Below are 17,354 nucleotides of genomic sequence, written 5' to 3'. Positions count from 1 at the left end.
CATTTATCGCCTGTTCGAAGTCATTTGGCATCAGGATAACATCGGATAGGCTTGTGTTAACCAAATTCTGTGGCTCTCTCATAAAAAATTCACTTTGATCTTCGACTCTCAATCTGGTTAGCGGCTTGCTAAAAACTGAGTCATATTGGGACATGAGTAGCTCACTCATTTCCTTGCTGTCATCTGTGTAGGACCCATCTTGTTTAAGTAGGGGCCCAATACTGGACGTTGTTCTCGACTTTGATTTGGCATAGGAGAAGAAATACTTTGGGTTTCTTTCGATTTCATTTATGGCTTTTAGTTCTTCCCGCGATTCCTGACTCCTATAAGATTCCTTTAGCTTAAGTTCGATGCTTGCTATTTCTCTGACCAGTGTCTCCCTACGCATTTCAGATATATTGACCTCTTTTAGCCGCTCTGTTATTCTTTTCCGTCGCCTGTAAAGGGAGCGCCTGTCTCTTTCTATTTTACATCTACTCCTCCTTTTTCTTAGAGGAATAAGCCTTGTGCATACATCGAGTGCCACCAAGTTAATCTGGGCATAAGTTGGGGTCTGTGTTGCTTAGTATATCTTCCCAGCTTATATCGGTTAGGACTTGGTTTACTTGGTCCCACTTTATGTTTTTGTTATTGAAGTTGAATTTGGTGAATGCTCCCTCGTGACTAATCTCATTATGTCGGTCTGGGGCTCCACGCATACATGTCTGAACCTCAATTATGTTGTGATCTGAGTATATTGTTTTTGATATGGTGACATTTCTTATCAGATCATCATTGTTAGTGAAGATGAGGTCTAGTGTATTCTCCAGTCTAGTAGGCTCTATTATTTGCTGGTTTAAATTGAATTTTGTGCAGAGATTTAAAAGCTCGTGTGAGTGTGAGTTTGTGACACAAGATTTCCCCTCCCTGAAACCGTGCTGGTTATCGTGTATAAGCTCATTCCATTCTAGGTGCTCCACCACCTTTTTCCTGATAAGCTTCTCCGTAAGCTTATCCGTAAGCTTCTCCGTGACTTTGTATACTGTACATGTCAGTGACACCGGTCTGTAGTTTAATGCCTGTCTGTCTCTATTCTTAAAGACTGGGACTACATTTGCTTTCTTCCATACTACAGGTAGTCGCCCCGTTTCGATAGATGTGTTGAAGATTGTTGTTAGTGGCACACATAGCACCTCTGCTTCCTCTTTCAGGACCCGCGGAGAGATGTTGTCTTCCACATGTTGTCGGTATCACAATGCCATTTTTCTTCTACCTTGTTCCACAACAGTGTTGCAGATGAGCAAGACAGAGAGACTGATCACCTCTAACCAATTCTCCAAGTCTTCCACCATCTCCAGATGGTTCATTTAGACTGAGGGACTAAGTACCTCAAACTACTTCTTCATGCTGTGTACCATCTGAAGTATTTTTCTCTGTATTAGACAGACAAAACCACTGGTGGATGCAATGTTTCCACGCGAGTGTTGCACATCTTATTTTGTTCAGCTACTTGTAGGTTTTGAAAATCATTTATAAATGATAAATAAGACACATTGCAATAATGTTGGTAAAATTACCGAAAATATATTAGGTAAAAGGACACAAGTGCAATTAATGTCACAATATAATGCCGCATTACTTGCACTTATGTCCTTTTTATCTAACATAAATAAAACATGTGCAACACTTGGGTACCTATATTATAGAGACGTTTCCCAACCAATGACTTTATCAGTCCAGTATCTAAAATTCGATGGAAGACAAGAAGAAAGTGTGAGGTGATCAGTCACTCAGTTCAGACGTTTGAAGATGTTTTCCGCCGTCTCCAGTATTACTGAGTAACACTTGGGTATCTTTATTGTTTCGCCTACACGACAGGCTTCTTCAGTTAAATCCAGAGGAGAATAAATATGGAGATAGAAAAAGTAGTGACGATGTTGCTGTGTCTGACAAGAACTGTTGATAAATGATTCAGAAAACCGACAAGTTTAAAACCGACAAGTTTAAAACCGACAAGTTTAAAACCGACAAGTTTAAAACCGACAAGTTTAAAACCGACAAGTTTAAAACCGACAAGTTTAAAACCGACAAGTTTAAAACCGACAAGTTTAAAACCGACAAGGCGATACGTTTCTTCAGTAAAGATTTCCATGTTGCATAAGTGTCTCAATTTTTAACTTGTCGGTTTTAAACCATTTATCACATACTTAGGTGTTGCACACGTGCCTCGTTCACATAAGTGTCGGTTTTGTAAACCATTAATATATAGTGCCATAGACGGTGCATAAAAAAATATTTCTTTTACGATGCAAAATTGCTGAAAAGGAGAATAATGGAAAAAGTTTAATAGAATGTGTGAGAGTTAATAGAGATGGTTGCCGCAGGATAAACGAGATATTCTACTAACTTCTAAATAGGAAAAGTTTAACAAGAGCAACAAAGTGAACCGAGGGTTTTACAATAAGCTGGAGTGATACAGAATTCTGAGTCAGAACAATATATGGTTTAAAAGACAGGTGAGCAAATAATTTGGACAAGTTGAAGAATGAGACACTTGTGCAACATTTGGGAATTTGTATTGAGGAAATGTTTCGCCAGCCAGTGGTTTCTTCAGTCCAGTGTAGAGAATAACATTGGAAGGCGAGAAGAAATATTGGGTAATCAGTCCCTCAGCCTGGAGTCGATGTGTTCACTGCATCAGTCTTGAGAAATGGACATTTCTGGTTATATCGACTCACAGCTGAGGGACTGATTACCTCAACCTCCTCCTCGTCTTCCACTGTTATTCCCTACACTGGACTGAAGAAGCCACTGGCTGGCGAAACATTTCCTGAATACAAAATTCCCAAATGTTGCACAAGTGTCTCATTCTTCAACCTGTTAGTTTTCAAAACCATTTTCATCACAAGTAGGACAAGGTTTATACCTGTGGAGGTTCCACATTGGAAGAGTCTAGCGGGTGTAGCTGCGGAAAACTGAACCACCAACACACCTAACAACCTTAATTCCTGTACACTTACGAAACTTATGTTGATGTTCTACAGAAAAAAATCCCTACAATACCAAAATAAAATAAAGAAGCGACACATAAAGTGTTAAGTGGCTCGTAAGTTCCCGTCTTCTAATATAACATGTTCATTTTTCCACTTTAATCTACCTTGTTCATAATTACTTCGCATTTGTTTTGTCTGCTTTCGTAAGGTGAAGTCCAGGATCTTTTCTTAATTCATGGTATAACTTAACAAATCTTTGATGACACAGCTCAGACCTGTACAGCACAATTGTCCTCAAAGATCTGTTAAGTTATACCATGAATTAAGAAAAGATCCTGGACTTCACCTTACGAAAGCAGACAAAACAAATGCGAAAGTAGTTATGGACAAAATAGATTACAGTGGAAAAATGAACGGGAACTTATGTGCCTTAAATTTCTTGACGATTGATTGTAAATTATCTGGTGATACCGACTAACTGGGGAAAAGGTTACTTGTTGGAAATGGTATACAATACCGTCAAGTTGATGAGTAAGACATGTGTGCAACAGTTTGGTGTCTTCAGTGTTAAAACGTTTCGCCTACGCTGTAGAAACGTGTGCAATTGACGACATTTATTAAATGAGACACTTGTTCATCATTTTTGTATCTTTATTCTGGAAACCTTTCTGCAGCTAGTGACTTCTTAGGTCCAGTGCAGAGAAGGTGGAAGGTGATGTGTCCAGGCTGAAGGACTGATTACCTCAACTTCTCATCTTTCACCTTTCTCTGCATTGGACTGAAGAAGCCATTGGCTGCCTAAACGTTTTCAGTATAAAGATACCCAATTGTAGCATAAATGTTTCATTTATCATCGTGTTGGTTTTCTAAACCATTTACTCAAACATTTATTAAAAGAAACGTTTCGCCACGAGTGGCTTCATCAGTCCTAATACAAAAAGTAAGCTAAAAATGTTAATATACAGAAGTTACTGCAGATAAGATAAGATAAGATTTCGTTCGGATTTTTAACCCCGGAGGGTTAGCCACCCAGGATAACCCAAGAAAGTCAGTGCGTCATCGAGGACTGTCTAACTTATTTCCATTGGGGTCCTTAATCTTGTCCCCCAGGATGCGACCCACACCAGTCGACTAACACCCAGGTACCTATTTGCTGCTAGGTGAACAGGACAATAAGTGTAAGGAAACGTGTCGAAATGTTTCCACCCGCCGGGAATCGAACCCGGGCCCTCCGTGTGTGAAGCGGAAGCTTTAGCCACCAGGCCACCATTCTCCAGTTTGTAGGGAAAGAATGTATGTACATTACTTGTGCTTTCAGAATTGCTAGGTCACCGAATATCAGATTTCGGGAACACAGAAACGCAGACGGGAAGAGCAAAATAACATCTATCTTCAACAGATATAAATATGGGTAATTAATAAAGTTTAACAAAGCACAACTAGTCGTAAGTAATTTGATATTTCAATAAACTTACTACTACTACCATTACTACTATTACTACTACTATTACTACTACTATTACTACTACTATTACTACTACTGTTACTACTACTATTACTACTACTATTACTACTACTATTACTACTACTGTTACTACTACTATTACTACTACTATTACTACTACTATTACTACTACTATTACTACTACTGTTACTACTACTATTACTACTACTATTACTACTACCATTACTACTATTACTACTACTATTACTACTACTAGCTTAGGGAAAAGGCTGGACAAATACATGGAAGGGAATGGTTGTGTTGAAAATACTATAAAATACGGAGGTTGATGACTAAGACACATGTGCAACATCTGGGTATCGTTATTGTTGAAATGGTTCGCTGACACAGTTGGCTTCTTCAGTCAAATACAAAGGCAGGAGGTTTAGTAGTGAAATGAGGGTGATAGTACATCAACCTTGGAGAAATAGTATTTGAGGTGGCCAGTCCCTCACCTGAACTCTTCTCCAAATTGAGGGAATGACCACCTCAAATACTTTTTCTCTAAGGTTGATGTATTTTCCCTTCTTGCAGATGGTCCTGCCTTTGACTTACAATCACTTTTTTACTTTTTGTTGGCAACTGCTTTGCTGTACGAACTTTGACACATAGCCCTTAGCTTCCCTTCCAGCCCTTTTGTCCCCTCACCTCTGATCCCCTCTCCACCTAGCCGTTTATAGCCTCAGCACTCTTTTCTGATCCGCAGCGCTGTATGACCCTTGTCGGTTTAGCGCTTTCTTTGATTATAATAAAAATCTAAGGTTGATATACTAATTACATCATCTTCATTTCACTACTACACTGCTGCCTTTGTATTTGACTGAAGAATCCTACTGTGTAGGCGAAACGTTTCCAGCAAGTAAGTGTGAGCGTGTTAGGAGCGAGTGGAGGCAAATAGTTTTTATGACCGCACGTGCTGTTGGAGTGTGAGTAACATTTATGAAGGAATTCAGAGAAACCGGCTAGCCGGACTTGAGTCCTGGAGGTGGGAAGTACATTGTCTTCACTCTGAAGGAGAGGTGAAGATATGTTGCAGTATTTTAATTGTAGTGTCGGCACGCCTCTGGCAAGACAGAAATGGGGTGAATGATGATGAAAATGTTTCTTTTTTTTCGGGTCACTCTGCCATGGTGAGAAACAGTTGATGTGTTAATAAAAAAAATCTGTACATTTTAGATTTAAAAAGTATATATTACATAATACACAACTTATAATATCGTACACTGGTTCATAGAGTAATGTAAGATTCAAAAAATTGTATATTGTAGTTTTCTTGAAAAATAACCTAACATTACATTGACTAGTTCTCCTTTATTTAACTTATAAGTACTAGTTCTCCTTTATTTAACTTATAAGTACTAGTTCTCCTTTATTTAACTTATAAGTACTAGGGTTATGGACACTACCGAGCTTCAGAACCTTGCATTTATCTACATTGAACTGCATCTGCCACTTTCTGACCAGGAATTGAGTTTGTCTAAATCCTCCTGAAGTTCCGTGACATCTACGTTTGAATCAATTATCCTACCTATCTTCGTGTCATCGGCGAATTTTCTCATTTCACTAGTAATTCCCTCATCAAGATCATTGATATATATTATAAACAACAATGGGCCTAAGACTGATTCCTGTGGAACGCCACTTGTTACAGATTCCCACTCGAATTTATCCTCATTTATGCACACTCTCTGCTTCCTATTAGTGAGCCATGACTCGATCCATGACAGCACTCTACCCCCAATGCCATGAGCTGCCACTTTCTTTAACAGTCTCAGGTGCGGAACTCTACCAAAAGCCTTATTAAAATCTAAATAAATAGTATCGAATTCTTTATCGTGATCAACAGTCTCAAAAGCTTTACTGAAGAAGGTTAATAAATTAGTTAGGCAGGAACGGCCCCTTGTGAATCCATGCTGAGTATCATTAATCAAGCTGTGCTTATCCAGATGGCTTCTTATATTATCAGCTATAATTCACTCTAATAATTTGCCTACAATTGAGGTCAGGCTTACTGGGCGGTAATTTGACGGTAACAACTTGTCTCCTGCTTTAAAAATAGGAATTGCATTAGCCATCTTCCACATATCAGACACTACACCTGTTTGAAGAGAAATATTAAAAATATTAGTCAGTGGTTCACAAAGTTCCATTTTACACTCTTTTAGAACCCTTGAAAACAGTTCATCAGGGCCCGGGGATTTATTTTGCTTTAACCGGTCTATCTGTTTGATAACCATTTCGCTAGTGACTGTGATATTACATAATTTATCTTTTTCAGGCCCACTATAAAACCTAATTATTGGGATATTATTAGTGTCTTCCTGAGTGAAAACCGAGAGAAAATAATTATTAAGAATAGAGCACATTTCATTCTCCTTTTCTCTAACTTTTGTTCTATAAACCAGGAAAAAACCTTTTGGGTTAGTTTTCGAATCCCTAGCAACTTTAATTTCGTAATACCGTTTAGCTTTTCTTATCCCCTTTTTACCGTCCCTCTTAATGTCAATATACTGATTCATAAGATGACCCTCACCTCTTTTGATACACCTATAAATTCCTTTCTTTTGCCCTAAAAGATATTTGAGCCTATTATTCATCCATTTTGGGTCATTTCTATTCGATCTCATTTTTTTATACGGGATAAATGTTCTTTGTGTTCAGCATGTACTATAGTGTTTAGAAAGCTGTCATATTGATAGCTCTCTTCGTTACCCCAGTCCACAGATGATAAGTGTTCTCTAAGCCCATTGTAATCTGCTAAGCAAAAATTTGGGACAGTTACTGAGTTATACCTACTATCATATTCGGCTTGTGCCAAATTCCTCTGTAATTTCTAAATTATTAACAAGAATTTCCTTGTTTGCCAGAACCAAATCAAGTAGGTTATTTACCCTTGTAGGTTCTGTCACAAACTGCTTCAAAAAGCAATCCTGAACTGCCTCTAAGAAGTCGTTAGACTCTAAATTCCCAGTCAAGAACTTCCAATCAATCTAACTAAAGTTAAAGTCCCCTAGAATTACTACGTTATCGTGCTTTGTGGCCTTAACAATTTCCTTAAAGAGTCCCTATCTAAGGTTGGGGGACGGTATATCATGCCGAAAATAAATTTTTCATGTTCCTCTGAAAATTCTATCCAGACTCTGTATATAAATAACAAAAAGGCAGACTTTATACCCATTTCAATGCAACAATTCAAGCTGTCTCGGACAAACAATGCCACCTCACCCCCTTCCCGATATTTCTGTCTACTTGGAACAGTTTAAAATCCTGAATGTGACATTCAGCAGGCATGTCCCGATTTTTTTTTAATTAAACCACGTCTCATTTTGGCAAATACATCAATGTTACCTGCACTTGAAACTAATCTCAACTCGTCCATCTTATTCCTAGCATTACGATTATTAGCATAATATAAGTTTAAAGACCCTCCTTTCTCTTTACCCTTCCTGCTCATTTCTGTTTTTCCACTATACCAATTACTGTCCCTGTCACCTAGTGCCACTGGCTTTCCAATATCCACCTCATTCTGCCTATTATTAGTTCCCCTAAAACTCACAATATTACTACACTGGGATTTCTCTGTTTCCCCCAAAAAACCCATACCACTAACTGTTTCTAGTTTAGAGCCCTAACAGTTCCCTCTACTGAAATGGCCAGTGCCCCCACCCCAGACCTAGATAAGTGAACCCCACTCGTGACATAAATGTAATTTCTGCCGTAGAAGAGATCCCAGTTGTCAATGAATGTTACTGAATTTTGCTTAGTGTTTGTCCAGCCAGCAATTGACACCAATTGCCCTGGACAACCATTCATTTCCAACTCCTCTCTTAGGCAAAATACCACATATCACAGGGTTCCCTCCCTTCTTCCTAATTATGTCTATTGCTGACCTATACCTGCTAATCAGGTCCTCACTCCTATGTCTGCCAACATTGTTACCTCCAGCACTGAGACATAATAGGATTGCTCCCATTACTTCTCATGATGTTGTCCAGATGGCTAACAATATCCTTTATCCCAGGCATAGGAAAACATACCCTCTGCCTCCTCTTCCTATCCCTAAGACAAAATGCCCTATCCATAAACTTAATCTGATTGTCCCCAACTAAAACAATGTTCTTAGCTCGATTGGCATTCTCAGTGGTCTTTGTAGAGATGGTCTTTGCAGGGATGTCTTCACTGGCTGGCTTCACTGCATCATTAACAATTGTCTTTGTTGGGAGATCATGGGTGGTTGATTCGCATTCATTTGATAACAAAGAAAAAGAGTTGCTGATTTTCACAGCAATCTCCTGAACCTTCTTCATCTTCAGATTCATCTCTTCAGTTCTGACTAGCATCCATTCATTGGTCTGATCATCAATGACATTGTTCCAGAGATAACATCTTGCTATTTCTACTTACACTTAGGTCACTACACATGCATGTACATGTATATGTATACACACTCATCTGAGTTTTCTTCTATTTTCTTAATAGTTTTATTTCTTCTTCATTTTCATTTCATCTCCATGGGAAAGTGGAAAAGAATCTTTCCTTAGTATGTCATGCGTGTTGTAAAAGGCTACTAAAATGCTAGGAACAATGAGCTAGTAACCCCTTCTCCTATATAAATTACTCTGTCCAGGTATAGATGATGGAGTGCCAGGGGGGCAAATGGGAGGTGATCAGATTCAATTTAAGAAGGGTAGGTCAACTTCAATTTCTTGGATCAAGAGCCTTGAAGGGTTTGATGATCACACAGTGTGCTACTCCAGTACCTAATTGCAGACAAGAGTCTCCTGTAGATTATTATAATAAAAAAGAAGCTCTACACCTAGAAGGGTCATAGAGCACAGCAGGGCAGGGAAGGGTGCAGGGGTATTGGGTAGCAAGAGGGAGAGGGATTATTATTAGGTCATGCAGTGCAGTGCAGCAGTGGATAGTGGAGTCCTGTAGAGAAAGCTCCACCTTCCCCTGGGAGAAGCTCCAATATTATTATTATTATTATAATCAAGGGGGAAGCGCTAAACCCGGAGGATTATACAGCAGAAGCTCCAATAAAAGTTTCCAAGTTTGATTTTGAAGATTGTTATTACTATGATCAAAAGAAGTGCTAATTATTATTATAATCAAAAAGAAGCGCTAAGCCACAAGGGCTATACAGCGCATAAAGAAGTGCTAAACCTACAAGGGTCATGATTCTATTGCATGGGCCGAGTGTATACACTAGAGTTTACTGTAATCTCCATTCTTGAGATTAAAGTATTCTTGTCCGTTGGTGAAAACCTTAATGGCCCCAGCATAGTTGATAGGCTGTAAACTCCATTAAATAACAATTTCATATCATGGAAAAATGGATGGGGTGGTCCCTGGTATGGCATATATATGGTCACTCATAATTCAAATTTCCTCTTCTTCACTGTACCACTTCTCACCAATGAGTCCAACAAGGGGATTTTTATCACATTCATAGGGAATATAATCATGGAGAATTATTATTATAATCAAAAAGAATCATTAAACCTACAAGGGTCATACAGTGCAGCTAATCATGGAGAAGCACTACTCATATTATTATAATCAAAACTAAGTGCTAAACCCACAAGGGTCATGCAGCACTGCAGCACTACTCATAGGGTTCATGGTACAGACAGAAGATCAAACCTTCGCCATGTCTTGCGCTAGACGACCCACATCGACTTAGCACTCAACGTAAATTATAATCGTGGTGTTACATTCATTGGTGAAGCGCTAATCCTGTAAGTCACATAGTGAATGGGAAGTGGGAGGTATTCAGGTTTTATTCAAGGAAGGGGAGGAGGCAAGTCCAGGTCCTGGAATCAAGAGACCTTCAAAGGTATTAAAAGACCTCCCCTTGATAGGGTTATCATTTTCAATCAAGAGCCCTTTTTTTTTTTTTTTTTTTTTTACCAGCATTATTATAAATAGGGGAAAGTGCTGAACCCATGTGTTAAACAGCACCTGGGAAAGGGTAGGCACTCAGGTTTGATCCAAGGAAGGCAAGAAGTCCAATTCCTTGTATCAAGCGTTCCTCAGTGGCATTGAAGTACCTCTCCTGACGGGTCAGGTACCTTGAAAACATTAGTCATGAGGCTGGCAACCTTGTCAGTATTGAAAGTGCTGCTGAAAAACAGTTCTGTCCCAGTAAATTTGAGAAAAGATATTATATTTATGGAAGGCACCTGACCCCTAGGAATCATACAGTATTTGGGAAATGGAAGGTATTCAGGTGCAATACAAGGAAGGGAAGACAAAGTCCAATTCATTGGATTAAGAGCCCCTCACTGGTATCAAGGCACCTGTATCCCTTGAATGGACAAAAATGTAATCTGATAATTATTATATTCACAATGGGGGGAGGGGGAAGAGGTAATAAACCCATAGGGTCATATGATGACACTTGGGAAACATGAAGTAATCAAGTTCAATCCAAGGAAGGGGAGATCAGGTCCAATTCCTTGTATTAAAAGCCCCTCACCAACATCAAGAAAGGTCCCTGGAGGAGAATCTGATTAATGTCTAGCAAAAAAAAAAAAAAAAAAAAAAAAAAAAAAAAAAAAAAAAAAAAAAAAAAAAAAAAGAGAGAGAAGTTGTTCAAACAGAATATACCTGATCTTGATAAAATGGTTTAGAGAAGACTAAAGGAACACATTTTAAATTCAAAGGTATACAAAACAAATCATACATCAGACCAGTAGACCCAATTATTTTTATTTTAGTTGTGAAAGGTGCCAAATTTGCGAGTCATTCAGTGTTTCACGGTAACACGGGTGTAATATCAAGATTACATATAGCAAAATTATTTATTAATATTATTAGCAAGGCAAGCACTAAACTCGAGAAAGCCACACAGCAAAAAGACAGCAGAAGCACTGAGGGTACGTACAAGGAAAAACTGAAAGCTTCAAAGTTAATTTAGTAAACTAGGTGTTGAAAGTCACAGATGTCAACACTAACAGCAAGACTTTCAGGAGATCTCAAACACACTAAGCAGTCAGGATGTTCTGATATATGGGGCTTTCTATTAAAAGTTAAAAAAGTGTGTACCGATCAGAGACAAATTCAGTTAAGAACAAGTCAAGAGGCAGCCCCAAAGTGCTGAAGCTCAAAATGCACAAAATATTTACTAGATATACAAATGCATCCTTAATATTATCACATACAAAAATGTTCTAAATACATGTGCAGTACTGTTTACAGAATGTGGTGTTAATTTTATAATTTGGTTATGTTTTTTCTAACATAGTGGTTTACATGCAACCAAATGCTATGTTATTGTAATTATGTTCATAGGGACATGATAAATCAGTAGAGGTTATACAGTGTTTGAGGAATAAAAGGTAATCAGGGTTGATCCAAGAGATAGTAGCTTCAATTTGAACAAGAACTCTTCACCAGAACTGAAGGATCAAATGCTTTAGATATCTATACCTTCCTATATCATTTGGTAAGTGGTACCAGTACAGCCATTCTTCTCAAGTCCCTTCAATATGAGCGGAAAATTTTTTCCCTGCTGAATGGAGAAAATCTGTAAATAAATTTTTTACCAACATTTCAGAATTTCCCAGTCTGTATACAGACAGAAAATCTGTAGGGTATTACAAAAAGTACACACAATCAGAAAATTTATTTATTATGCAAACCTTGTACAATTATGATGTATATTATAATTTGCATAAATGACCTAATAACACACTTTAATATTTACATTAAACACAAATGGTACAAATGTGTGGAATGTATGTAATACATAAGGAAATATGCAATATAAATCTGTGACCACATTTTCCTGTTAAATTTTCTATCTTTTTTAGCATACCTCTGTGTCAGTGGCAAACATAGTTATGGGATGAAGTAGAGTCCAAAAATGCATACAAATCCCATTTTTAAAACCCTCATCTGTGAATTACAGTGGACCCCCGCATAACGATCACCGAATGCAACCAATTATGTAAGTGTATTCATGTAAGTGCGTTTGTACGCGTATGTTTGGGGGTCTGAAATGGACTAATCTACTTCACAATATTCCTTATGAGAACAAATTCGGTCAGTACTGGCACCTGAACATACTTCTGGAGTGAAAAAATATCGTTAACCGGAGGTCCACTGTATTTGGTATATATCCTGAGAAATTCATAAAATATCAGAAAATATTCTGCACAATTTACTTGATTTCAAGAAAAATATTGTTAGTGTATGTGCAAATATTAGTTTATTAGTTACTGAATAAAATTAAACTAAGGTAGGATGACCCAAAGAAATTACATTCACCCTCACTTGTTCTCTGACAGAATCACGTTCACCATCACTATTCCTCTAGCTGTCTCACCACATGTGAGTAAACAACATACAACAAATAATGCTCTGAATTGCAACATTTCTACCTCATCACTCAATGTGCACTTCCAACCTCCAGAGCTCTAATACTCTTAGACGTAAAAATTCATCTATTACTGCATTTGAGTATATAAAAAGGTAATTCAATGCAGCCATTTTTTTTAAAGGCATACCTGCATGAAATGTGGAAGCTTGACCCTCTGACCTCCCAGCTGAGTCACAAGTGTCATCACTCGGCCAAGGCGGGCAATATCCAATGCAGTACACATTTATACAATAAACTGGCCTATTGCAACAAAACTTCCATTGTCATTTCACAAAATCTATTAAACTAATTTCCTGAATCAAAATCGGATTAGAAAACTAGTTAAGTGACTTTGCTGTTTTTCAAGAACTAAACTTAACATATACTATAGTACCTTTGATGAGTTTAAGTTTTTCTACTCCCAAATTTCCATACTTTAGTTACCAATATATATTTTCTTTCATGAGATACAAATCAAGCTGGTAGTAGATGGTTGGTATCATTAGTTCATGGGCATACTGTCACTGGAGAGGTAAAGAGGTTATTGTTAGCTATTCTCACACTGCTACACCACTGGATGGTCTGCTACATTCTTTCCCTCGCAAGGATACCTTTAACACTGTCTTCTATTCTGCTGCAGATTATCTGCAACACATGCATGTTTTTTAGTGCAAACAAAATACAACAGCTTCATTAATAACAGCTCACTCAAGATGGGAAACATCTGCAATAATCACTTCAAATATCTCTTCAAAAAGAGTCGAAACAACTACGAAAGCTTTTGCATAAACTTGTGGGTACATACTGTGGACCCTCGGTTATCGGCCGTTCTGGATATCGGCCAATTCGGTTTTCACCCACTTTTTTGGCTGAAATTCTATCCCGGTTATCGGGCGTTATTTTGGTTATCGGCCATATTGGACGCGTCCACCCGCCACTCCGCCGCATTCATGAGTCAGTCTGGCTGTGTCTCTGGGTGAGTGAGGAAGCCTCCACGCATTCATCCAAACATTTCGCTATAATCCATTGTTTTTTGTGGTTATTGAGTGCAACTGCAAAATAAGCAACCATGGGCCCAAAGAAAGTTCCTAGTAAAGTTCGTTTGGTAAAGAAAGTGAAAAACATGATAGAATTTAAGGCAGGCAGGCATAGAGGCAAGGAGTGTATCAGGCATGCAGGGAGTGTAGCAGGAAGGCAGGGAGTGTAGCAGGAAGGCAGGGAGTGTAGCAGGCATGCAGAGAGTGTAACAGGCAGGGAGAGAGTGTAGCAGGGAGGCAGAGAGTGCAGCAGGCAGGCAGGAAGTGGACAGTTATTTTGTGCAACAGGGGTGCAGTGACTCACAACCTGGTCCTAGTGGCAGTAAAAGACAAAGAAGGGAAGTAATCCCTCCTCGCCTTCTTCCATATGCCAACAACAGTCTTCAGTAAGGTATGTAATGTTCGTTTATTAGTAAAATTATTGCTTTATATTTCTTTCTCATTATTTTGTGTATGTAAAAAATAGCTAATCTTTAAAAAATGAATCTTTTGTTAATATTTTTGGGTGTCTGGAACAGATTAATTGTACAGTGGTCCCTTGATAATCGTAAGGCTCAATAGTTGTAATTTTTGAAAATCGTACCGTTATTTTCATCAAAACATTGGCTCGTGAATCTTCGTTTGACTCGCAAATAGCCGTTCGTCTGGGATGTATACACACAGCCCTGAGCCACCTCACATTCCATTCCCAGCCAGTGTGCCATTGTTTATCAGTGAGTGAAGATGATCCCACGAGTTCATATGACACATTTCATAATATTCCATTTAATTTAGTGCTTGCAACTGCTAAATAAGTCACCATGGCTCCAAAGAAACCTTCTAGTGCCAGCCGTTTGGTAAAGAATGTGAGAAACATACATAATTTAAGAAAAAGTTTGTAGAAAAATATGAAGGTGGTGGTAGAATGGAAGCAGTTGTGATAGTGGTTGATGGTGGTATAGGGTGGTAGTGATGGTGGTAGAAGGTGGTAGTGATGGTGGTAGCAGTTGTAATAGTCGTAGAAAGTGGTAGTGATGGTGGTGGTAGTTGCAATAGTGGTAGAAGGTGGTAGTGATGGTGATAGTGGTTGTGATGGTGGTAGAGAGTGCCTTCTTCAGTGATTCAGCGAGACTACTAACTCCTCCAATGTTGTTGGAGTTATATAGGGCTACAGAAAACACCGCCACCTCAGTTGCTGCTTCACCACCATTATGGACGGCTTACTCTCAGTGGCCCTTATACACCCAACAACACAACACAACACAACACAAACACCTTGTGACATACATAATGACTTATTTTATTCATTCTAGAATATATTCCATGTTTCTATGTTATTAGTATTGTTTATGTCATATTAGTTGAATTGTGATAGATAAATAAGCTGCAGAGTTGATATTAGTGTCATATTCTCCAACAATAAACTCTCCATCCCTCCCTCACACAACCAAGTCTTCAATAAAGGTAAGTGTGATGTTAAATAAGAACGTAAGAACTTAAGAAAGGAGGAACACTGCAACAGGCCTGGTTGCCCATACTAGGGAGGTCCTTCACAAATCCAACCTTCTAAAAGAACAAATGCTACCCAAGTAAAAAGCTCAGGTGCAAGTCTGACTCAAATCCAACTCCTCTCACTCATGTATTTATCTAACCTAAATTTGAAACTACCCAAGCCATAGCTTTTAGAATTTAAGAGAGGGACACTGCAATAGGTCTGTTGGCCCATACTAGGCAGGTCCTTCACAAATCCAACCTACTAAAAGAACAAATGCTACCCAAGCAATAAGCTCAGGTGTAAGTCCGACTCAAATCCAACCCCTCTCACTTATGTATTTATCCAAGCTAAATTTGAAACTACCCAAGTCATAGCTTTTAGAACATAAGAAAGGATGAACACTGCAATAGGCCTGTTGGCCCATACTAGGCAGGTCCTTCACAAATCCAACACACTAACAGCATAACTGCTACCCAAGCAATAAGCTCTGATAAACCTATTTACTCATGTGCAAGCCCGATTCAAACCAACCCCTCTCACTCATGTATTTATCCAACCTAAATCTGAAACTACCCATGTCTTAGCTTCGATCACCCTACTAGGCAGACCATTCCACTCATCAATGTTCATTAACATTTTATTAGTGCTTTACATTTATTTGGTATTCTTTTCTGCATGTAAATCTATATTTAAGCTAGGGAAGTGACCCCTGAAGTGACCTAGAGTCCTTATGGAGGAGGATTTCCCTTCCAAACAATAACCTCTCTTCCCACCCTCCTCCTCCCTGTCTTCCATTCATCAACAACAGCCTTCAATAAAGGTAACTGTCATGTTGAATGTTCATTCTTTTGTGCATGTAAATCTATCTTCAAGGTAAAAAAAAAATTGTTGTTGATACTTCTGGGTGTCTGGAACGAATTAATTGGATTTACATTATTTCTTATGGGGAAAATGGATTCGAAAATCGTCAGTTTCGATAATAGTCACACTTCCAGGAGCGGATTAATTACGAAAAACGAGGGACCACCGTATTTACGTTAATTCTTATGGGAAATATTTAAGTTTCTGGCCATTCCAGTTTTAGGCCGACCTTCTGGAATGGATTATGGCCGATAACCGAGGGTCCACTGTATATCAAAAACAGGAAAGTACATCATATACTCAGTGAGAATGCATTTGCTTTAACCTAAGATGATCTTTTTTATAAAAAAAAAAAAAAAAAAAAAAAAAAAAAATTAAACTAAACAGATATAATAACAATACCATATGTTCAGAGCACCTTGGGCTTGAGGCTTCCTGAACTTATGATCCATTCTGCCTGACTGTGAAGTTCTAAAGGAAACATTTCACAGAATATTTTCCAAAACAAAATATTATAGTACAAACTGAAGACCAAATCAAGGACTGAATAATGAACCAAACTCTTTTACTTTCTGAAGTATCAGATTCATTATTTTGGTGCTCAGTTGAATACTGTATATCAAAATTTCCATTAATTTACTGTTCTATACATACAATATGTACAATCATGCTCTCTTTGGTAACATAATTAGCAAGAAAGATGTAGATAGAATATATAAATAGAAAAAGGCAAATCTCATCACAATGACTGGAATTAACACAATATTTGGACATGAGCATGAATCACCTGCTACCTTACATATAAAATTACCTTATATTTAAAATTATTTTCAGCCAGTTAGATACTTTCTCCCATAAAAGTGTGCCTTCTTCTCAAATGCTGCAGATTTTATGGGGCTGTTTGGAGTATAGAAAGGGTTCATGGAGTGCTGCAAAAAAAAAAATATATTATTATTTTCAGTAACATCCAAGTGCAAAAGCATTTTCAATCACCTCACCTCTTCAGCTACTTCTTAGTACAGTACTATGAGTACTGCACTTTAGATAACAGCATAAGCAGAGACTAGATACATACAGTATTTTAAAAGTGAGGCAAAGAGACATAGAATACATCATTACATTCATATTAAGCACAAAACCC

At 38.1% G+C, this 17,354-nt stretch overlaps 1 protein-coding gene across 2 annotated transcripts in view; it reads right to left on the bottom strand.

The window, feature by feature from the left end:
• Positions 1-12,095: 12,095 nt before the first annotated feature.
• Positions 12,096-17,354, bottom strand: part of Trs20 (TRAPP subunit 20) — an 82,936-nt gene continuing 77,677 nt past the window's right edge. For both annotated transcript variants that reach the window (XM_053787789.2, XM_053787790.2), the window contains 2 exons: positions 17,025-17,142; positions 12,096-13,486 (listed from right to left, as the gene is read on the bottom strand). In XM_053787789.2, the coding sequence (XP_053643764.1) occupies positions 17,044-17,142 (99 nt within the window). In that variant the 3' untranslated portion in view covers positions 12,096-13,486; positions 17,025-17,043. The remainder of the gene's footprint in view (positions 13,487-17,024; positions 17,143-17,354) is intronic.

This window comes from Cherax quadricarinatus, chromosome 47 (genome assembly GCF_038502225.1).
Source record: "Cherax quadricarinatus isolate ZL_2023a chromosome 47, ASM3850222v1, whole genome shotgun sequence".
In the NCBI taxonomy this organism is placed as follows: Eukaryota; Metazoa; Arthropoda; class Malacostraca; order Decapoda; family Parastacidae; genus Cherax; species Cherax quadricarinatus.
Note: the sequence above shows the minus strand (reverse complement) of the source record. Positions and strands in the feature narration are given on the sequence as shown.